Genomic DNA, 24487 nt, shown 5'->3' with positions numbered 1-24487 from the left:
GAACAGTAACGTTTTAAAGTAATGAAAATATAATGCAGTGTTGCCCTGCACTGGTAAAACTGCAGTTTTTGCTTAAGAAACACTAATATAGTTTATATAAATAAGCTGCTTTGTAGCAACGGGGGCGGCCATTCAAAGGAGAAAAGGCTCAGGTTACACAACAGATAGCAAATAAGCGATGTCTGTCTAATGGTGTTATCTGTTATCCATTAGTTAACCTGTGCCATATAGCTGTTTTTCAATTTCCGCCATTGCTCCACAGCAGCTTGTTTATATGAACTATAGTAGTGTTTCTGAAGCAAACAGACCAGTTTATTTATTACTTTAAAACACTGTTACTGTTCCTTTAAGGGAACAATAACACCAATAAATAGAAGTGTTGTAGAGTACTGTAATTAAAATATAAAGTACTGTTGCCCTTCACTGGTAAAACTGATCTGTTTGTTTGTTCTACTATTATGTATACTGTATAAACAAACTTCTGTGTAGTAATGAAGGCAATTGAAATAGGCCTAAATGGCACAGGTTAAACAGTAGATAACAGATAAGCTCTGTAGAGCACCATACTATTCTATAGAGCTGCTATTTTATTTTAATTACTTTAAAACACTTTTAAACTGAGAAAGCCACTCAGATAAGTGGTGAAGTGTTTTCCCAAAAACTCAGAAAGACCAGTTGGTTTAGATTTAGTTCTACTAATGATATATATGACCTGGATTAATTAAAATCTTGATGTTTTAATTTGAGTGAAACCAGTGGTGTAACTACCGGGGGAGCAGGGGGTGCGATTGGGCCAGGGCCCGCACCCCCTCAGGTCCCCCCGGCAGTTCGCGTGCCACTGACTTCTTCAGTGTTTCCAGGCGTACGGAGGGGGGCAGGGGCCCAGCTGCATGTCCCGCCCCAGGGCCTGTCCCCCTCTAGTTACGTTACTGAGTGAAACCCCACATATGGAGAGGCTGTGGGTAAACGTGAAGCACTGAAAACATGGAGGAGGATAGGTGGCTCATGGAGCAACCACTGGCAGGGGCCATTGAAATGGGGGGGGGGTGGAGAAGGGACAGTAGAGGCTACCCACAAGTTATATTTATGCAATTTTTCAAGCTGGTTAAAATTGGCATTGGAGGAGAAATATAATGTAATTGGCATTGCTGAAACATGGTTAAATGAGTCACACACCTGGGCAGTAAATATAGGAAGCTATACCTTCTTTTGGAGTGAGGGGAAAATAAGGAGGTGTATAAATGGAGTTAAGAAGAAGTGATGGAAATGAGGGGTCTGAAGTCTAATGTGTTACAAGTTATTGAGGACCCAACCCAGATTATTGGTAATAGTGACCACAATGTGATCTCATTACATTGGAGCAACAAAGACTGTCAGAAGACTTTGAGAAAAAAATTTTTAGTTCAGTTCTTCAGAGAATAGATTGCAATTTTATATTTTCTGCTAAAAACAAAGAACAGAAATGGTTGTCATTTAAAATAATATTACATCATAACTGTGGTCCTTAACTGTAAAAGCATTAAGGACCACCCTATGTGGCTTAATACAGAAGTAACGTTAATAGGAAAGTATTTAAGTACTACAAGTCAGACACTTTTCATATCTTGAGATGAAACCTTTCTTCTATTCTCAATAGGTAGCCTTGTGTTTGTTAGAAGAATCTACTGGTGAAAAAAAATCATCAAAAAGTTTGTTTTATGGTACTATCTCACTCTCCCTATGTGTTTATGACATGGCCTGCCTACTAATTTTTACTGCTCCCTTTGCGTTGCCACTGATGCTTGTATTTTACTAATGCCAACAATAAGTGTGGTACAGATCTTCTCTATGCATTTCCTCTCTATGTGTCTCCTATGATGTGAGCCATCCCGCTACTGCTGGGTCTTAGTGAGTGGGATTCAACCACTGGGGTCTTCTTTATATATAAACAGATAAATGCAGGCTAAGAATCTGCTGGCATCAGCCTTCTCCTGGAGCCACTGTGTCAAGCTTGGTGGAGGTACAAGGAGTAGATTTCAGCAACAAAATACACAAAATGCCTCATGTGGCATTAGCCATGGCAGTGTTTGTAGTTTAAAGTTATGTTCATAATCTGTGACAAGATTCCCATGAAATATCAAGTAAAAGCGACCTGGAGGTACAGAAACATACATTTAAACTGCAGACCCTTGATTGCCGAGACTCCTTGACTACTAAGCTGACTATTAGACTGTTTAGCTATTTGGATTTAAATGTGAACAAAAAAACACTGCACTTGTTTTATAAAAATTCACGCATGATCAGGACTGGATTTCCATAGTGGGTGCCCCTAGGCCTGCTGTCGTTTGTTGCCCCCTTCCCCTCCCCTTTATTCAATTTTCGGAGCAATGGGGATAGGCGCACTTGAAGTTTAAAGGGGTTGTTCACCTTTGAGATAACTATTAGTATGATGTAGAGAGTGATATTCTGAGACAATTTGCAATTGTTTTCATTATTTATTATTTGTGGTTTTTGAGTTAATTAGCTTTTTATTCAGCAGCTCTCCAGTTTGCAGTTTCAGCAGTCTGGTTGATAGGGTACAAATTACCCTAGCAGCCATGCACTGATTTAGACACTGGAATATGAATAGGAGAGGCCTCAATAGAAAGATGAGTAATACAAAGTAGCAATAACAATACATGTGTAGCCTTACAGAGCATTTGCTTTTTAGATGGGGTCAGCGACGCCCATTTGAAAACTGCAGAGTCAGAAGAAAAAGGCAAATAGCTATAAAACTATAAAAAATAAATAATGAAAAACAATTGAACTGTTGCTTAGAATTGGCCATACTATAACATACTAAAAGAAACCTTAAAGGTGAACAACGCCTTAAAAAAAGGATTGTATCTTCTGTGGCTCCCCAATGTTTCTGAACCAATGTGGGTGTGGTTGGGCAGCATGCCGCCCCCTAAAATCCTTCCACCCTAGGCCCGGGGTCTTGGTGGCCTTTCCACAAGCCTTTTCTCTTTAAATTTTATTACAGTATTTTACCAGAAAAAAATGGTGTAAAATCTGGGAGAATGTAAAATTATGTGAAATTGTGTTTAACTGTATTTAGGCTTTCTTATAATTTGGAGCTTATATAATTTGATTATTAACATATCTGATTTGGCTACAAAGATTTACTCTCCACTCTACAAACATGACAATTGGAAATAAATGTGAAAAAAAGGTACTGAAAATATTAACATTCCAAACTTTTTACTATTTTGCAAAACACATAAAAAGTGCAGTTGCAAATATAAAATGTCCCTTTTACTTTGTTAATGTTAAGACATTGTTCATGCAAACAGAATTCATTGTAAAATCAGTAATCTGATTCAAATATCAGTCAAAACAGGCAAGACTGTTAAAATGCCTTAATTACATATTACTATATATTAAAGGGTCACTATACATTAAATGTTTTATATTCCCTTCATATTTCTCAATATGGCGATATTAAGATATAATATTATTCCATTGTTCTTTCTCTCTGGTCATAACCACACAATAATTTCACATAGACCTCCTATATTTTTATAATTTCATTACAGAAAGACAAGAGGTGGTGGAGCCTAGCAAATATGGTCTGATTGGTCTGGAGCGTGTATAGCTTAAAGTACCTTGTAATGGAACTAGACAGGCAGAAAGGTAATGTATAGCCCTCTTAGTTAGCTTTTATCAGGCACTGAGAGAGAGTATAAAACCAGAATAGGTATTTCCCTGTACAAAACAAAATTTAGCAAAACAATATTGTACAGTGGCCCTTTAAATATAAAAAACTACAATGTTTAAGTTATGTTAGTTGAAGTATCATTGAGCACAACAAATAGCCATACCTCAAGATCATCTTCCTCATCAGTCTAATAAAAAAAGAAAATAAATTATATGAATATTTAAAGACTTCATTTATGTTAGGAAATCAACAAAGGATTACTGTCATATAACATTTTATTGGTTACAAAGGTTTAGTGCTGAAAGTCAGATGTAATTGTGCTGTTTAATACTAAAAAAGTTCCAATGTTTGATGTGTACAGTGTTCCAACACTAAAATTGTAGTTCTGATGCAACTCCTTTACTTTAGTTTATGGGAAACTGAGTCAGTTGTTAAGGCTCTACAAGTAAATTTATGACATAATGTACAATGTACTATATGTCACACTTGAGTGCTAAATGTATTATCCTAACAAACTTGAAATACATATCTATATCAGGTGGCAGGGTTTGTGGACACTTTCTCTTGTGCAGTTCAGACCTAAAACATGCATCTTTATTTTCTCTCAACAAGGTGGTGCAATCATCGCTTACGATTAAATTGTGTTCTTTCTCAAACACAAGATAGTTATATCCCCCCCTTCCAGTATGGTGGTGATTTCATTGGTATGGCCCATAATTGTGGCTTCCAATGGGAGTGGGGTTAACAGGAAAGTCGATCGAGTGTAAAGAAATGGCATGCTTTGTTTTCCAGTGTTTTAAATGAAGTTAAGAATGATATAAGCAGCATTTTGGCTTATGTGTAATACCATGTGTATAAAATGTCTCAATAATCAGCATTTTTGTTCAGATATGTGCATGAATTGACCCTTTATTACCCTTGTTTTAATAAATTTGTCTTTTGATGAAAAACATTTGCATTGTTTTATTGCATTTTCCATGGAGACAAATGCATTCCCATGATGACTGTGGTGTTTTTTATACAAATGGCCTGTAGATGTCACTGTGCTCAAGACTTATACTGTGCATACTTTCTATACAGCTTGTGGTGTTAGAGTTGCTTACTGTTGTGTAATGGCTGCTTGAGCCTGCTAATAAAGCACTGTTATACTCTACTCATCCTCAGCTACCAAAACATAACAGTGACGTAAGACATTTTTGGCACTATGTCTGTCATGTCAATGACAGGTGCACACAATCTTATGTGCATTCTGGATCTTAGAGATGCATATGGACACACAGTTTGTCATCACTGGCCGACACACTGCATTTCTCCAAATCAAATAACTCCTTTTATTCCCAAGTGTGGTGGTTAACATTTGATAACATTGGTGGGTCCTTCTTCAGATAGGGGCAGAGATATCAATTATAACCTGTTTTTGATACATGGTAATGATTTCTGGATGTTACTGTTTGTATATACAGTATATTTATAGTCCAGGTGGCACACTATAGTTCACTACAAGTACAAATACCTGTGTATTCTGGGTGTATTGTATGTAACAAGACACAAGGGGGGTCATTTATCAACACCAGGCAAATTTGCCCAGTAACCCATGGCAACCAATTGAATTGCTGCATTCATTGTTCTTCTTGCAGCTGGCTTTAAAAAGCTATTCACTGATTGGTTGCTATGGGTAACTGCCCATGGGCAGATTTTCCCGGTATTGATAAATGAGCCCCACGGTCTATTTAAAAATTTGCACAGAGAGAACCAATGTTTCTGTCCCATTAGAGAGCCCTCATTAGGATTATCATTAGTGATGGATTAGTGGCATGGATCCGTGGATTTTACATGTTTCGCCGACAGCAAATAAATTTGTGTCAGAATTGTTGCATGCTTTAAAATTGTCACGCATCAAAATAATTTTGACATGCATTGACTTCAATGCGTTTCGCAAATTTTTCGTCGCTTCACAAATTTTTCAGTTGATTCTAAATTTTTTCTGTGAACAGCCACAGATTCGCCCATTACTAATCAACATCCTTCATGGAATTTAAATTTTTGCACAGTTTTGTGGCATCAGAAAAATATATATAGCACAACAAAGAAAGGTTAGACACATTTACGTAAGCAAGCGCTTATTTTGTAACAATAATAGAACAACGGCTAATTTGAGAGTGATACTAACTTGTCCAACTTTATATAAAAAGCCATATGAAAAGTATAGTTCATTGGTTACAACAAAAGCTAAACCATCCCTTTTAAGTAGTGATATGTGGTTTAGAGTTTTCCACGACCCAACCTCCCTCAATCCGCGCCTGACTTCCCCCTTCCTAATATAGACCCATGCCGACCCACCCCGTCGATGACGTCTCTACAAGGGGCAGGGTGAGCAGGCGTGCGTCTATAAAACCGGAAGTTGGAAGCCTCCAGTGTAAGGTCGCGGGTGGGAGAACAGGCAACCCAGACTGGCCAGCGACCCGCAAACGGGGGAGTGAGGTCGGCCCGAGCCCGCCTACATAACTACTTTTTAGGCATCTATGCTTTTCTTTTCTTTTTATACAAAACTAGAGACAGAACCATTTCAAGGTCATTAATAAACAAAGTGAAGGTCCAAAGGCCGACCCCTGCCACACTCTAACAACACTGGTCCATTTAGAAAATGTTCCATTTAACACCACTCAATCTATCCCTGATTCAGCTCTCTGTCCAAATATGTTCAAGACAAAATTCCTTCATTTTACCAGTAACATCCAGTCTGGTACTGTATCAAATGCTTTATCAAAGTCTAAGTAAATTACTTCCACTCTCAAAGTCATTGTTTCTGTGCACCTCCTAAATCAATGTCTGGAAAGATCTATTGTGCATAAAACCACGCTGACACAAACTTTTAGTATTGTGGTAAAATATGTATTCCAGATCTTGTGCCTTAACCCCCCCTCCCCCAAAAAAATAATGCACAGCATTAGCAATTCAGCAATCCCTCTACACCATGCCAGACCTTGATGGACCATAGAAAATTATGTAAAGAAAGTTTTATGTTTACAGAGATATATATTTTATATATATATATATATATATATATATATATATATATATATATATATATATATATATATATATATATATATATATATATATATATATATATATATATAGTGGTAGAGTGACTAGGAAAAGTTGGAAAAAGGTCACTCTAGCCTTTAATTTCTCCCCAGGTACTGAGAAAGGCTCCAGGAAGGGAGTTATTAAACAGAGAATCAGCGCTCTGTTTAAAGACTTTAGTAGCCGCAGATCCAGTCCAGAGATTGGAGTTCACCTTCCACAGGAAAGCTGTCCTGTGGAAAGACTATTTAAAGTTAATTAGAATGGGAGAGTGTGTCTCTCAACAGGGCACAGCAGGTAGGAGACCTGGCTGTGTGAGGAACTCCCAGAGGAGATGGGAGTGCTGCCTGATACTGCAAGAAGCAGAGGGAGCCTGTGACTTTCACAGAGATTATTGTGAAGAGAGTGAGGAAGCCAGGAGCCTGAATATTACCTGGGAGAAAGTCCTGTGAGTACAGGGGTGAGCCAACCAAACTGTTTGTTGTGCTGGTTGTCCACAAGGGGCCCAGTCTAGTCAGGGACTGCTTCAAAGTGTGAAGTTAGTGCCCAGTGGGCTAGGTTTTATTTTTATGATTTGTTTTGTATCCTGAAAATGGTCACCCCTGTGTATGTGGATTGTTGACTGTTTGTGCAAAGTGGGAAAATAAACGTGTGTTTTCCTTGAAGAAGCTGTGTGTCCCTGTCTTTATGCTCCTTTGTCCTATGCTGGCTGCCTGCCATTGACTAATTCCCCCAAAAAGTTACGTGTTCAAGCCGCCAGCTTGCCACAATATATATTATATGGGGACATGGGGAGATATGTTGTTGTCCAAATATTCTTTTGCATTTGGTGTCAGTGGGAATATCCAGCGCTAAAACATATGAATTGCGTAACTGCTAAAAATTAGCCACCACTGCCGTCAGGGAAATGGTGATGGTTAAAATGGCCCTGTCTGCCTGTCACGGCTTCTAATAATATGAAATGTGCTGTGACAGAGGGAGGTTCAACTTTCACTACTTCATGTATGTCACACAATGTTTCTTTCATTTATTGTCAGGCGTGGTAATGGGGCATTTTAGCTGTCCTGACCACTGGTGGATAAAATGCCCTGTGTGCCAAAACCCTAATAGCTAACACTGATAGTTACATAGTGTAGTTACATACTGTAGTTAAATCGGGTTGAAGAAAGACAAAGTCCATCAAGTTCACCCCATCCAAATGAAACCCAGAATCTATACACACACCCCTCCATACCCTCACATAAATTATATATATATATACCCATATCTATACTATAGAATTTAGTATCACAATAGCCTTTGATATTATGCTTGTCCAAGAAATTATCCAAGCCACTCTTAAAAGAATGAACAGAATCAGACATCACAAGATCACCCGGAAGTGCATTCCACAACCTCACTGTTCTCACTGTAAAGAGCCCTGCAGAACTCTGCTAACAACACTGGTCCAATTAGAAACTGTTTCATTTACTACCACTCTTTGTCACACCAGACAGATCCGGAGTACAGAGTAATCAGTGACTCAGTCTCCTCCATTCATCATGTGCTACTACCACTTTTTGTAATGTATCTTCTAGCTATTTCTCTAACCAGGTACAAATACGTACTATGTTCCAGGCCAACATTCCTTAATTTAACCAGTAACCTTCTGTGTTGCACTGTATCAAATGCTTTAGCAAAGTCTAATAAATCACATCCACTGCCATCCCAGAATCGAGGTCCCACCTCACCTTCTCATAAAAAGCAATTAAGTTAGTTTGGCAAGATCTATTATGCATAAAACCATGCTAGTACAAACTAATAGTATTATGATTTGCTATGAAGTCCAGTATCTTATGCTTTATTAACCTTTCGAAAAGCTTTCCTATCACTGAATAAAAAATCATCAGTAATGTCTAAAACGAAGGAAACATTTAAATTCACAAGCCAAGTGGATTTATTTTCCAAGACAATAGACAGTAGACCCATGTTAGGGCTCTTACACATGAGCGTTCCGACCTGCGCTCCCCTACTTTCCGTTTTTTGGCGTTCAGCCGCAGGGGAGCGCAGGAATAGACGCAAGTCATTATTTGAAATGGGGCTGTACTCACTTAGGCGCGTGTAGGCGCCGAACGCAGGTTCAGACGCAACATGCTGCATTTTTCCTGCGTTCGGCGCCTACACGCGCCTGAGTGAGTACAGCCCCATTTCAAATAATGACTTGCGTCTATTCCTGCGCTCCCCTGCGGCTGAACGCCAAAAAACGGAACGCAGGGGAGCGCAGGTCGGAACGCTCATGTGTAAGAGCCCTAAAGGATGCTACTCCTAAATTGTCAGCAGAGGTCACAGAATAATAAAAGGTTTAAAATGATTAAATATAATCAAAATGTTTGAGGCATTTAAAGTTTTAAAGGTGTTGTTCACCTTTAACTTTTAGTGTGATATAGAGATTGATATTTTGAGACAATTTGCAATTGGTTTTAATTGTTTACTATATGGGTTTTTTGAGACATTTAGCTTTTTATTCAGCAGCTCTCCAGTTTCCAATTTTAGCAAACTGGTTGCTAGGGTCCAGAGTTTGTGTCAGGCTAGCTGGAAAGTTTTTGAGGTCCTTTAGAAGTCAATGGGAGCTGCGCTGATCTTATTCAACCATTTTAAATCAATCGGAGTTTTAGAGGTTTTTCGAGGAATTGCCAGAAAAAACTCACATTTTTTGAGAATTTACAGGTATTCCTATTTTTTTCAGATTGTTCAATGTAATTTTTCATTCGTACTTTTGTCATGACATTCGTAGTTTTAGAAAAAGTGAGTTTAGACATGGTTTCAAAAACCTCTAAAAGCACTTAAATCCAACCTTTGAGAAATAGGCCTCCAAGTTTACACTTGGAAGTACACAAGTACAATTTTGGATGTCCCTTTGTTAGAGACAGTACAGGCTGAAGTTTTATTTAGCAATGACAAATATGTTTGAAACATGTTTGCAAAAGTGTTGTGCTTTCTCAGTAAATTGGGATTTTAAAGATTAATGGGATAGGAGACACAGATGTGCAATAATCTTAATTATTTTATAATAAGGGATACAAGTTGACTTTTACTTACATCTGTGATCAGTTTCCCTCTGGTTTTGTTTCGTTCTTTGTGATCTGCCCATTTCTGTTTTTGCTGTAAAACGCGATCCCTTGAAGTACGATATTCTAATGCAAATTCAGTTATGTTTCTGCAGAACTTTTGTATGTTTACTTCATGAATTGAATATGATGGGTGTCCCATAAATAATAAGAATGAGTGAAACCTGTAAGTAAAACACATTTTAGTCTAGAATACGTCAAAAAAGGTGGCCATTTTCTTCTACTGGATTATAGCTAAAAATGATTAACGTCCTCAAATATATCAATGGTAGCTGGTATGTGCTAGAATTACCAAACTGCAAAAATAATAAACAAAAACCTGGTATTGGTTTATCTTTCTGCCTTTTTAACCTTCATGTGGTTGAGCTCTGGTATAAAAGGACATTTACTTACCATGTTTATTACCCATAACACATCATTAATCCTCAATTACAGAGTAATTTCAGCTGCGTGGAAAGTCTTTTTTGCAAATCGAGTATTGCGGCATATACATATCCAACTTTAAAAATCATAATATGCATGCATTTAATTGCATTTTTTATTTATTGCACTTTATCTAAAAGGAAACTTTACAGGAATACAGGTATGTTATCCGGAAAACTGTTATACGGAAAGCTCAGAGTCTCCCACAGACTCAATTTTATCCAAATAATCCACATTTTTATAAATGATTTCCTTTCTCTGTAATAATAAAACAATACCTTGTACTGGATCCAAACTAAGATATAACTATTCCTTATTGGAAAAACAAAAACTAACCTGTTGGGTTTATTTCATGTTTATAATAATGAAGATCCAAATTACAGAAAGATCTGTTATCTGAAAAGCCCCAGTTTCTGAGCATTCTGGATAACAGATTCCATACCAGTATATGGCTGGTTAAGTGGCCATTGGGACTTCTAGATGGCATAATTAGTAATTAGGATCTTTCTGGAAAATGGGCTTCCAGATAACGGATCCCAAAGAATTTGACACAGGGCCACAAACATCTGTTTTCTAACTAAGGCTTGTGGGTTACAGTAATGTTGTTTGCACATGGATAGGAAACTGGTTAAAGAATTATGTACAGAGTTTGGTTGTCAATGGTACAGCCTCTACTTGGCGTAAGGTTAGTGGAGTGCCACAGGCTTCTGTATTTGGGTCCCTTTTATTTAATTTGTTCATTAATTCCATCCGGAATGTGGCATCCTTGCAACATAATCTAGACAATCTGGGAGATTTTTTCCTTGAATTTGGTGCGGAGGCAAAAGTGGGCTAAAGTAAAACCAGAATATAGGCAATGGACAACGGGGAAAATACAGCCTGAGCCTGAACTTTTTAAGACCCTATGACAATGTGACAATATGCCTGTGTGTATAAAAACATGTCTACCACATAAAAAGTACTTCATTTCAATACATTTCTGAGCTGTACATTACTTAAAACTAGGGATGCACCAAATCCAGGATTCGGTTTGGGATTTGGCCAGGATTCTGCCTTTTTCAGCAGGATTCGGATTCGGCCCAATCCTTGTACCTGGCCTAACCGAATTCGAGTCCTAATTTGCATATGTAAATTGTTATTTCGCCAGCCTGAACCTGGAGAAATTTCTCTTTGCGAAAATTGTGCAATTAGTAAATTGGAGAATTTTCACTGGAGAAAGTTGACCTGGAGAAGAGACGTGAATTTACACCCAGGCCCGGATTTTTGGAAAGGCCACCAAGGCCTGGGCCTAGGGGGGCAGGATTTATGGGGCGGCATGATGCTCAACCACACCCGCATTGGTTCAGAAGCTTTGGGGCTGATCATGAGATATAAGTTTTTTAAATTTCCCATGCGCCAATCCCCAGTGCTCCAGACCTGATGATGAAAATTTGTGCATATGCACAAATGAAGGGGAGGGGACAGGGGTGACGAATGGCAGCAGGCCTAGGGGTGCCCACTATGTAAATCCGGCCCTGTTTACACCACTGCAAAGTTAATTGTCCACAATGTCGTGTATTCTCATTTTAGTAAATTTGCGATGTTGAGGGAAATCTTCATTTTTGGTGAAACTACTCCAAATTTTCACTTTCATCCTTTAGTAAATATGTCAGTCTGTCACCATCTGTCAGTCTGAATTTGGTGCTGAGGCAAGAGTGGGCTAGAGTAAAACTAGAGTATAGGCAATGGACAATGGGGAAAATACGGTCTGAGCCTGAACTTTTTAAGACCCTATGACAATATGACAATATGCCTGTTTGTATAAAAACATGTCTACCACATAAAAAGTACTTAGCAATTTCAATACATTTCTAAGATGTACATTACTTAAAATTAGGGATGAACCAAATCCAGGATTTGGTTTGGGATTTGGCCAGGATTTGGCCTTTTTCAGCAGGATTCGGATTCGGCCCAATCCTTGTGTCTGGCCTAACTGAATCTGGGTCCTAATTTGCATATGTAAATTAGGGACAGAATGGGAAATCACACTACTTTTTGTCACAAAACAAGGTAGTAAAAAACAATTTTTCCACTTTTTGCATTCCTGTCCTGAATTTGCATATGTAAATTAGGATTCGGATTCTGTTCGGTATTCGGCCAAATCTTTCACAATGTATTCGGGATTCGGCTAAATTCCAAATAGTGGATTTGGTGCATCCCTACTTAAAACATTATATATAACCCAAAAATTACATTACCTATTAATTATTCTTCTGTGAACGATTTTAAGAATGATTATTCTTTCTGCACAGTCCTTAAGAAAGTCAGACATTTTCTGTTTTAACGCTGGCTTCATTTCATGTTTTGCTATAATTTTTAAGTAATCCCATGAGGCTTTGCATCTTTTCTCTAGGTTACGGAGATTATCGTGGAGCTGGTCAAAGTCAACCTAAACAGGAGGAGGAGACCATTTTAATCAAAACATTATTCATTACTGTATAAATACATTTAATAATAAAACATTGTTTAGAATTTGCTGCAAACATTAGATGCTGGATATTGGTGATTACCTAATATAGGCATACAAACAGTGGTGACAGTATGAAAAATGTACTTAGGGAGGTTACATGTCAAGTAGTTTCAACAAGTATAAAACAGTGAATAAAAATTCAATGACTTATTTTTTTTATTTATAGTACTTTATTACAAATATAAAAAAATAAATATTTTTCCAAACAAAGACCTTCGTAAGGAAAGTGAGCTTCAATATGTAAGGTATTCTCATAGGAGGTGCCTGCATACATATTCAACAAAGTACCATTTCTGGACTTATTTTGATCCGTAGGATGCTGCAACCTACTACCTTCCGATAACCTCTTACTGTATATCATGAATCTGAGGTTAAAATTCCTTCCGCCACCTCACTGTATTAAATGTGTTTTAATACATTTCAGTAACCTCTGCTTTCTCACTGTGCAATGCATTTAGAATGTGGGTAGACCATTGTTAACAAGTGTATACTTGTGCAAACTGTTTCAGAGAGAATCTAAAATATGGGCATATGGTGTGATTTTTTTTTAGCATTTCATTTGGAAGAGAAACATTTAAACCACGCATGCTGCTGCTAAACTTCCTGATAGCAAGTACGAACAGTTCTTGACCCAAAACAGCAATTTAATAAAATAAATTTACTAGTGGTGCTAGACAGTTCCCATTATGGCTATGGCTCACAGAGTGTTTTGTTCACCAATGGTCAGCAGCAGCTAAAATGTCCATCACCACTCCTGATATTATTAAATGTTAAGCACCATGGTTGACGCAATTAGAGTGATGAAAAGAAAACCACCTTAGCTCATTAGCCAGCAGAGCACCACTCTGTGTGAGGCATTCTCAGTGGTTTAATGAAATGTTATTAGAAGTGGTGATAGAGGCTTTGATCAGATGACAGGCAGCAATTCTTTATGCATCCAGGGCCAGGATTACAAAGTAGGCACCCCTAGGCCCCTTGTTCATTGCCTCTGTCCTCTCCCTTTTATTCGCTCAAATTTTCATCATTGGGACCGGAGAAATGGGGATTGGCAGCCAGGAAATTTAAAAAACTATTTTACCTCCTGCCCACCTGCGCCACTTTGTCAGGTGCAAATTTGCTACCGCTACACTAATTCACTAAAATGTGAAGTTGTGCTCTGTAGCTGAACTCTGGCTAAAAGTTTCCCTATCGTTAATTCGTCAGCTTGAGCATTTAATAGCGAACTTTCGCTAGAGTTCATTTCTGCCTATCGCAACTTTGTTAGTACTTTTACACTTGGGGTCAATTTGAATAGTGCGGGTACATATAGGTTGTATAGTTTGAAGTGGCCACTTTTTATTACAATTGTCTAAGGAAGCATAATAAAGATAAAAGAGATCCTCTAATGCCCTAGACATGAGCTCACCCTAAAACAAATGTGGCATGCCCCTCAAATGGTTGGGAAAAAATGTTAACACAAAAATCTTTAATAGTTAGGACTTTTGAAGGCAACCCAGGGTTTTTTTTAGAACTTTTATGACTTTCCAGAATACAGGATATGATGTCACTGATTGAGGAGGATGTAGCTTCATCTTATCAGTTCGCCAGGTCTAAGGTGGTGAAGGAAACTCTGACAAAAGAGGTAACAGTCTGTAAAAATCGCCTGAACAAAATTACACTAGTGACGGTCTCTTTCGCTACCGAATTGTCCTCTACACCTGTTTGATGATGTCCCAGCAAATGAGATTTGCTAGCGAGGACCACTTCGCCCTTTAGTAAATCAGCCCTACTGAGTTTTTAACAAGTGACCAGTAAATGCTATGCACTGATTGGTTTCTATAGGTCAGGGTTGCATGAAAGTCTGACTGCTGTGTCTGCTTACCATGTGTATGCTTTAAAAGGTATCACTACAGAGATTAACTGTCCCCTGCATTGTTTAAAGGAGAAGGAAACATAAAAAACGAGACTACCTTCAGTGTGTTTACCATCAGGCCCCCTCCTGAAACGCAGTACTAAAAACTCTGAATTCATTCCTGCTTCTGTGCACCATCCTTCAGAAGTTTTGACCCCTCTCCCAGTTTGGCGCCGCCATTTTCAAATAGGTGCATCACTTCACTCTGCGCTCCCTCAGTAATGCGCATGCGCCTCCTTTGTGACCTGTGAAGTAATCTTACTAGCATTTATTCTCGCATTCAAAAAAAAACCCGGGACAAAGTATATATTTTTTTAAAAAAAGCATGTGTCTTTACCCTACAGACCTCAGACAGACCCGCAGGCTGGATTCATTGATTAATATTCTTGCTCCGCTGCTCCTGCGCTCGCAGGAGTGCAACGGGTGCATGATTAAATGAGGCAGGGGCAAAGAGGTCAGCGATGACATACTGAGGTATCACGTGACCTCAACGTCATCGCTTCACAGGGAACAGACAAGAGCCTAGTGCGCATGCGCAAGGCACGGCTTAGACGGACTGCGCATGCATGTGCCCTATTCACAGTGATTTCTGGACTGCAGGATGGGTATGGGTTTTTATACATGTTTAAACTTTTGTAAAAAGCGAGGGCAGCCCAAAAATATATGCAAAACATTATGAGGGAATGCTTGGTGGTATGGGCATTTATTTTCCATGGTCAACAGATTGAGGATAACATGATTTTAGATTTACCTTCTCCTTTAAACCTCAAATTCAGACTGTAATCCCCTGTATTGTTCACAAATGTAATCCCCCCTGCATTGTTTACACTTGTATTGTTCACACCCTACTGTTCACACCTGAGTCCCACATTGAAACTGCCCACACTGTTCACACTCATACAATTTGCTGAAGGGGCACCAGCATTGTGTCACTTTATGTAGCACATCTTACAGTGGTCCTGATAGGTTTCCCTGCCTCCTGTTCAATGCCCGATTATAGGATTTGTTTTCTGCATTCATGGGTGTTCCTAAATTCTTCCTTACTTGATTCGTGGACTTTTAGCTTCTCTGAACCATGATTTTGCTCCTATTCTGCCTGCCAATTGAACCACTGCTTGGATTCTGACTACGACTACTCCTGATCCCTATTGGTTACCGCAAACTTGGATTTTGCCCTAAAGATTCCTCCTTGGTCCAGACTTCTCCGCTTGGAGCCGATAGGCCCCTGACACCCATGCTCCCTGTATGTGCCATACTCTGCCTGCCCTAGGCTGCATGTGTGTGCCCTGCTCTGCCTTTGGAACATAAGCCTTGTATTTGTTCTGGGAGTTTGTTAGCATTTGAAAATTGTTGTTAGGGGCCCTTAAGGTGTTTAATCATGTGCTGAGACGACTTTGTGTTATCCACAGTGGAGGAGCAGGCATATGGATTTATGGTTATGTCTTAAAATGACTTACATTTTTCACATATTATAGGTAATTAGAACTGTAGCAAACATTGCACCTTTTATTACAGACCCTTTTCAGTGGTAAGGACTTAATCTCTTGTAGTACTATTGTGATTCAGTGTTGTTTTCTTTCTATTTTTCTCTCTCCTTTGCCTAACCACTCTCTACTCCCTCCCATACTATTCACTTCCCTAACTGTCCAATTATGACCCCTTTAGCAATACCATAAGTGCTCAATAAGCCTATAAAAAGACACCTTCACTGTAATAAGCTTAAACACCAATGGCTTAAACTCCCCTTACAAAGGATCCTCCTGTCTTTGGATCTGCAGAAGAACAATGCAAATGTGGCCTTTCTGCTTTCTCGTTCTGCTTACAAGAAATCTCTTTAAAACGCACTTATTTAGAGAAGCCTACCCTCACTCTGCTTAGCTACCAAATGCAATACCACATACAGTACCACATCTCTCACCCACTTAATTATGATCTTGCCCAGTCCCATACCTTGAATGATTGTATGCCCTTTTGCACAGGGCCTTCCTCACCTTTTGTACCTGTATTGGTTGTGATGTATGTAACGTCATATGTTCTGCGTATGTAATTCATGTGATTTAGCTGTATAAACACATTTACTTTACCGTTCTGCTGAATATGTTGGGGCTCTATAAATACTTGTTATTATTATTAATAATAATAATAAGCATATTTTAAGGAGAGGTCAGTGCCTAAATGGAACAATAATCATTTTCCTGATCTCTATATGAGCAAACTGATAAAAGGTGTGATATCAATGGATACTTCCTATTTTTAAATGCTCCCTTTTGGGCCATACATATACATTTGCCAACCTGTACCTCTCCAACTCTGATCAATTCCTAGAACTGTCTTATTCCAATATTTCACAGGCGGCACATTTGTGGTGGCTGGAGATTTTAATCTAGATCCTTCTCTAAACGGTTCCACAGGCCATTTCAGTATTTCTCATAGACATTTATTAAGATAAAAAAGCTACTACTCTCTACTATACTAAGTGACCCCTGTCATATTCTCTGTTCACAAGAAAAATAATAATTCTATCCACCTTGTCATAACATTTACCTTAGAATTCTTTGTTTACTATTTATTCCTTTGAAGAAACATAATTCTAAATGCATGGTGCTTTCTACTGATGCTTAGAAGACCTTTGGGCTTGTACCTAAAATGCTGAAATTAATTAAATTACTGTATACCTGCCATCGCTTGGATATGTAAAAACTGCGTATTAGCTGACCTGTCAGGGATGCTCCTTGTTCCCCTACCTTACATAACATAGCATTGGAACCATTTTTCTCATATATCAGAATCAATCTGAAAAACAGGAAAACAGAAGCTATGCCATTAGGTTACTAGTGTATAATCCCCTCCCTTCCCCATTTTTGGGAAGCTTCAATAAAAGGTAATTTTTAAAGAGAATTTACATTTTTAGCCCTGAATGAAACTGGCACCATACAGTATTCATCATTTACTACAAAATATGGGGTATTATGATTAATACTTTATGTCCCTTTTAAATATTTTTCCAAAGGAGAGCTTTCCTATAGAAAGTAAGCTCCAATATGTGAGCTGGACCAGTAAAGTGGAGTGTCTGGCCCACTTGTCTAGCAGTATACCATCTAGGACTTCAAGTGCCATAGATTCTACAATCTGCAGCACTTCCAGGATGTGGAGCGGAGGAGTGACTTTTCAAGCAGCTTACTCCACCCCCACTTGTTCCCCCACCCCTAGGCAAGGAACAGTGTAGGGGATTGAGAGGCCCCTGGGGCACAATTGCCCAGGGGCCCCAAGGCAGGGGCCCCACATTTTGGCGATCGAGGGGTCACACACAGCACTCACACATACTTGCACATGAACATAAAACACAATTTGCCAAGTGTACACCAGCATACGCACTTACACTATTTTGTGGCTTTTATATTTTCTTATCGCATTGTCTGTTTTTTTGCCTGAAAAAAATGTTTTATTGCGATTGCGAATAGCATATTCACCGACCATAATGTGCAATAACTTTTGTTTGTTATTTCGGTAAATATATCGCAACTTTGGTGATTTTGGTGCATTTTTACCCATTTTATTGCATTTTGAGCTCTGCATAGGTGTTGTTTCTGTGATTCTGACTGCTGATTACACTAGGCAAAAAAAAAGCATTGATTTTTGTGGTTTTATTTGATTTCAGTGATTTTATTGCATTTTGCACTGTTCTTTGTTACTTGGGTTTGCCCATGGACATTTTGTCTGCTATATATCCATTTGGGAATCTCTGTGCAACAAATAATTTAGTAAATGTGTGCATATTGGGCATCAGAGTGTTTAGTAGACCCATGGAGTTCATATTTATGATGATTTATGCTGATATATTACGAAATGTGGGGCATTAAATGGGGTAAATTGCAAGTTTTGTGACGTTTTTCAGAAAAGTCATAAAAACTGATACGTTCAGCATAGCTTTACAGTTTGATAGTTTGCAGTAGAAAGACGTATTTTCCCATTTTAGATTAGTCATAATGTGTTCTTTCTGAAAATCTATGATTTTCTAGGGTTTCCATACTGTTAGGGGGTGTTAAGGCACATAATACACACTGGGTTCTCAATTGCAGCATCCAGAGATTCAGTCGTGAACATTCATGTGCACTATTTTTATTTGGGTGCCTCTGTATGCCACATAGTTTGTTAATCTATGCATTTTGGCCGTTCATATTTAGGATGTTTTACAAAGGCCCGGGCCTAGGACGGCAAAATATTAGGGGTGGCATGCCACACAGCTGCTTTCTGGGGACATGCAGCTCCCCAGTGCTCCGGCACTTGCGCGCAGCCGGACAATAGGCCCGCATGGTCTAGGGGCGTCTGCCCAGTAAAATCCGACCCTGCTTATAATGGGGTAAAATGCAAGCTTTATGCCGATTTTCAGAAATTTCATAAAAAAAAGCCATGTTCAGTATAGCTTTGCAGCTTGGTAGTTTGCAGTGCAAATATGTATTTAACTATTTTCTATTCATCAGAATGTGTATTTGCACAAAATATATGGTTTTCTAGGGTATCCATACTGTTAGGGGGTCTTATGGCTCATAATTCACATACCGGGTGCATATATTGCAGCAGCCAGAGTGTCAGCTGTTAAAATTTAAATGCACTATTTGCATTTGGGGCGGTCTCTGTATGCCACAAAGTTTGGTAAATCTATGCATATTGGGCATAAAAGTGTTCAGTAAACCGCTGGTTTTCCTATTTAGGATGTTTTCTCTTGGTACCTAATGCTATGTGGCAGATAGGATGGAAGCTTTGAGGAGATTTTCAGGTATTTCATCAAAACTGACAAATTTGGGAAAGTATTGAGACTCAGTAGTTTGGAGTAAAAAGACATGGTTTCCCATTTTAGATTCAGCTGAATGTGCAGTTTCTAAAAATATATGGTTTTGGGGGGTCAACATATTTTTTAATGCCTTTACCCCCAAAAAATGCAGTAAATGTAATGATTATTCAATAGCTGAAGTGACTTCCGAGAAAACTTGTATGCACTAACTTAATTTTGGGGTCTCTAAACGCCAGATACTTTGGTAATCCTATGGGCATCAAACTGTTCAGTAGACCCCTGGCATTCATATTGAAGATGTTTTCTCTCGGTGCTTATTGCTATGAGGGAGATAAGATGCAAGAAAAAAAGAATCCTTGAAGCATTTTTCAGGTATTTCATTAAAACCAAAATTGCGTTCTCCGTAGTAGAAGTCATAGTTACCCATCTTGGATTCGCCTGAATGTGTACTTTCCAAAAATATATGGTTTTGGGAGTCAACAAATATTTTCGTTTTTACCCCGCAAAAAAAAGTAAATATGTTGATTATTCAAGTGATCATCTGGATAATTTGTATGCACTAACTTCATTTTGGTGTCTCTAAATGCTAGATACTTTCCTATAGATAATGGGCATAGATAATGGGCATTTTTAAGGTATTACATTAAAACCAAAATTGCGTTCTCCGTAGTTTGGAGTAGAAAGATATGGTTACCCAGCTTGGATTCGTCTGAATGTGTACTTTCCAAAAATATATGGTTTTGGGAGTCAACAAATATTTTCGTTTTTACCCCACAAAAAAAAGTAAATATGTTGATTATTCAAGTGATCATCTGGATAATTTGTATGCGCTAACTTCATTTTGGGGTCTCTAAATGCTAGATACTTTCCTATAGATAATGGGCATCTCACTGTTCAGTGGACCCCTGGCATTCATATTTAGGATGTTTTTTCTTGGTGCCTAATGCTATGAGGGAAATAAGATCCTAGAAAGTGGAAGCTGAGGCGATTTTCAAGTATTTCATCAAAACTGGCAATTTTGGGAAAGCATTGTAAAAGTACTTTGGAGTAGAAAGACATAGTTACATTTTTCATTTGTCTGAATGTGTACTTTCCAAAAAGATATGGTTTTGGGGAGGTCAACGTATCTTTGTGTTTTCACCTTGCAAATGCAGTAAATGTCATGATTATTCAGTAGCTGAAGTGAGTTCAGGGACAAGTTGTATGCCCTAACTTAATTTTGAGGTCTCTAAATGCCAGATACTTTGGTAATCCTATGCACTATGGGCATCAAAATGTTCAATGGACCTGTCCCAAATCGGCACCCAAAATCCAGAACCAATGCTAAGCTCCCTGTTCTCGGCTCTTGCTTCTGCCTTTAACAGCCGCCTTTCACCTCGGGAGGAGCCCTCGGCGAATCAGGAAGGAGTCAAATCAGGGATCAGATAACAGGATAATACAGGAATCACACCCAGGAACTCACAAAGATGAACCAATAATGGGCAATGAATAAAACGCCAGTTTTAAATAGGTTAGAATTTCGCTCCATTGCACGCTGATGTCATCACGCCAGCATCAATGCGCCTATAAATAAAGGAGATGCGTGCCACGTGCGCCCTAAGGAACAGACACAGGCAGAGGAGAGGAGCTGCGTGGTTGGCATCCCCGCCGGCCGACTAGACCACCAGGGTAAGTCCTAACAGGACCCAGGGGTGCTTCGCCAATGAGGCAAGTTGAGGCTGTCGCCTCAGGCGGCAGCACCCCACTAGGTACCAGGGGCAGCAAAAATGCTGCTCCTGGTACTTTAAGAGTGAATTTCTGGGGGAGGGGGGGCAGCAGCAACTGCTGCTGCCTCAGGCGGCATTGGGGCCAGGATCGCCCCTGACAGGACCACTGGTATAAAGATTTTGGAAAGTCATGTCCAAAGTGCGGCCCGGGGGCCAATTGTGGCCCTTTTTCAAGTTTACATCGGACCTCAGCCTCCATCATGTAATTTATAATAATGAGGCCCCCCAGCACAGTGCAATCAGAAATCCCATAGCAGTAATATTCGGGCACATTTGTGAAATGATCTGCCACTTACTGGCATGTAGAGATGCGCTGTTTTCTCATACTTCTTTAGGGCTGAAGTTGTCAATAAACGTACTGACGTGATAGTACATTAAACTAAAGAAGTATGGTGTCACTACGTTCCAGTACATGTCTATTGCTAACACCTTCAGCACACAGGCAGCAGTATAGACAAAGTGGCAGATCATTTCACTAATGTGCCCAAATATTACTGTTACGATTACTCGATTCCTGTAATTTAATGTTAATGGTTCAAAGAATGTCGGGCTGAATGGTCGGCTCCCACACATTTTCACCTCACCAAATCTGGCCCTCTTTGCAAAAAGTTTGGGGACCCCTGATTTAGGATGTTTTTTTCTTGGTACCTAATGCAATGTGGAAAATACGAACTTGCAAAATAAAAGTTTTGAGGTGATTTTTCTGAATTTTCATACATTTTTATAGAAACCATTTGAGTTCAGAAAAGCTTTGTTGTTTGGTAATTAGGAGTAGAAAGACACAGTTATCCAGTTGGATTTGACAGAATCTGTACTTTTCAAAACAATATGGTTTCCTGGGTAAACCTACTGTTCCAGGATTAATTGGCTTTGGATGCCATATTCTTCTTATTCTTCTTCTTATTATGCCATATTCTACTGTAGTGCTTTGAAATTTGGTAATTTACTGCTGGGAGTTTTTGATCTATAGAAGTCAGAAATTGTCTATATACAAAAACTATACACATCTGGTATTGGGGCTTTCCAGGTATAAATCCATTTATTGAGAAAAACTGCTTTTTTTGTTGGTATTTTTGTGTATTGTTCCAGAAGTGGAAATACACAAAAACTCAGGCATATTTAGAAACTCAGATTTTCCCCAAATGTATAGGGTTCCTAGGTAAACTAACCCCCCCCCCCCAGGAAATGCCCCTAAAATGAGAGAGCACAAAATGTTAAAAAAAACATCTGTCACTGAGTGGAAATGAAATGCGGAATTTTGCTGGCACTTAAAGGGTTAAAGAGTTAAACCCTTTTTGTTTATCTTCTAATGGGGAGAAATTAAAGGGATCCTGTCATCGGAAAACATGTTTTTTTCAAAACGCATCAGTTAATAGTGCTACTCCAGCAGAATTCTGCACGGAAATCCATTTCTCAAAAGAGCAAACAGATTTTTTTATATTCAATTTTGAAATCTGACATGGGGCTAGACATTTTGTCAATTTTCCAGCTGTCCCCAGTCATGTGACTTGTGCCTGCACTTTAGGAGAGAAATGCTTTCTGGCAGGCTGCTGTTTTTCCTTCTCAATGTAACTGAATGTGTCTCAGTGAGACATGGGTTTTTACTATTGAGTGTTGTTCTTAGATCTACCAGGCAGCTGTTATCTTGTGTTAGGGAGCTGTTATCTGGTTACCTTCCCATTGTTCTTTTGTTTGGCTGCTGGGGGAAAAAGGGAGGGGGTGATATCACTCTAACTTGCAGTACAGCAGTAAAGAGCGATTGAAGTTTATCAGAGCACAAGTCACATGACTTGGGGCAGCTGGGAAATTGACAATATGTCTAGCCCCATGTCAGATTTTAAAATTGAATATAAAAAAATCTGTTTGCTCTGTTGAGAAATGGATTTAAGTGCAGAATTCTGCTGGAGCAGCACTATTAACTGATTCATTTTGAAAAAAACTTTTTTTCCCATGACAGTATCCATTTAATGACAAAGCACGCTTTTTCACAAATCCCTTTGGTCAGTTGCTCAGAATATGTTAAGAAAAAGTGTTAAAATAAAACAAATAAATACAATAAAAAAAAGTCTAAATAATCGTAAATAAATATTCAAACTGAATGTGAAACAAATAAAAATACCTTGGAAGACCTTGTTATTGATCCAATTTCTGAATACAAATCTGTGCTGTCTGGAAATTTCTCTGCTATAATTGTACACATGTGATACAACAAAGGCTGCTTTTGTACTGTGTCTTTAACTTCAGGTACCTTCTGAAGATAGCTCAGATCAAAGGCTTTGGCCTTCAAAAAAAACAGATAAAACTGAAATTATGAAAGCAATACAACAATATCAAGATAATTCAGAAAATCTATGAGGTATATTTATCAAAGAGTTAAGTTAATAGTGAAGTTCCGCCACTAGAGTGAAATTCCGCCACTTCCCATTCATTTCTAAAGACGTGTTTATCAAAGGGTGAAATTTCACTTTCACCCATTGATAAATACGCCTTTCAAAATCCCATAGAAATGAATGGAGAGCTGCGGAATTTCACTCTAGTGGCGGAACTTCACTCTTTGATAAAGTTACCCCAATGTGTGAACATGATAACATTTCCAAAAGGGTTATAGATAGAAAGCTCAGCCTGAAGGGGTGCGATTTGGGGGTTAATCACTTATTCAATGTCTTGGATATCCCGCAACCTATTGCAAAGTAAACATTACAACATTTTTCATCCAAGAAAATAGGGATTTCCTTGTCCTTTAATGTGTGTAAAGCAAAGAACAAAGTTTTTAGACAGTGGATAGTGATGGGTGAATTTATTCGCCAGGCGTGAATTTGCAGCGAATTCCCGCAATTTCAAAAGAAAATGGACTCCGTTGTCCTTTTTTTTGGACGCCGGCGCATGTGTGCCGGCATCCGAAAAATGGACACCGGCATCAAAAACGGACGCTGGCGTCAAAAATTAGATGCCAGCGCTGTTTCGCAAATTTTTCTCTGTTTTGCAAATTTCGCTGGAAATTCGTGAATTTCAAATCAATTTAAAGCAGTTGTTACTCTGATGAAGTGCTTGTGTGGGTGTGGTACCCTGAAATGTGTGTTAGAGGGTGTCAATGTGATGCAGTCTGTGTGGTCTCACTACAAACCTGCCAATATCTGAATGATCAAATAAGAGACAAATTAAGGGCTATTCCACACGGGGAGATAGCCTTGCGTTTGCGGTCGCGGCGACAAAGCGCCGCGCCAGTCGCCGCGACC

At 38.9% G+C, this 24487-nt stretch overlaps 1 protein-coding gene across 7 annotated transcripts in view; it reads right to left on the bottom strand.

The window, feature by feature from the left end:
* The window catches only part of fhod3.L (formin-like 3 L homeolog), a 142127-nt gene that overhangs the window by 13026 nt on the left and 104614 nt on the right, over positions 1–24487 (bottom strand). For 6 of the 7 annotated variants that reach the window (XM_041566147.1, XM_041566150.1, XM_041566146.1 and 3 more), the window contains 4 exons: positions 23371–23532; positions 12531–12721; positions 9842–10034; positions 3840–3863 (listed from right to left, as the gene is read on the bottom strand). In XM_041566147.1, coding sequence (XP_041422081.1) covers positions 3840–3863; positions 9842–10034; positions 12531–12721; positions 23371–23532 — 570 coding nt within the window. The remainder of the gene's footprint in view (positions 1–3839; positions 3864–9841; positions 10035–12530; positions 12722–23370; positions 23533–24487) is intronic. The other variant, XM_041566148.1, reaches the window with a different exon arrangement.

Source organism: Xenopus laevis, chromosome 6L (assembly GCF_017654675.1).
Source record: "Xenopus laevis strain J_2021 chromosome 6L, Xenopus_laevis_v10.1, whole genome shotgun sequence".
NCBI lineage: Eukaryota > Metazoa > Chordata > Amphibia > Anura > Pipidae > Xenopus > Xenopus laevis.
Note: the sequence above shows the minus strand (reverse complement) of the source record. Positions and strands in the feature narration are given on the sequence as shown.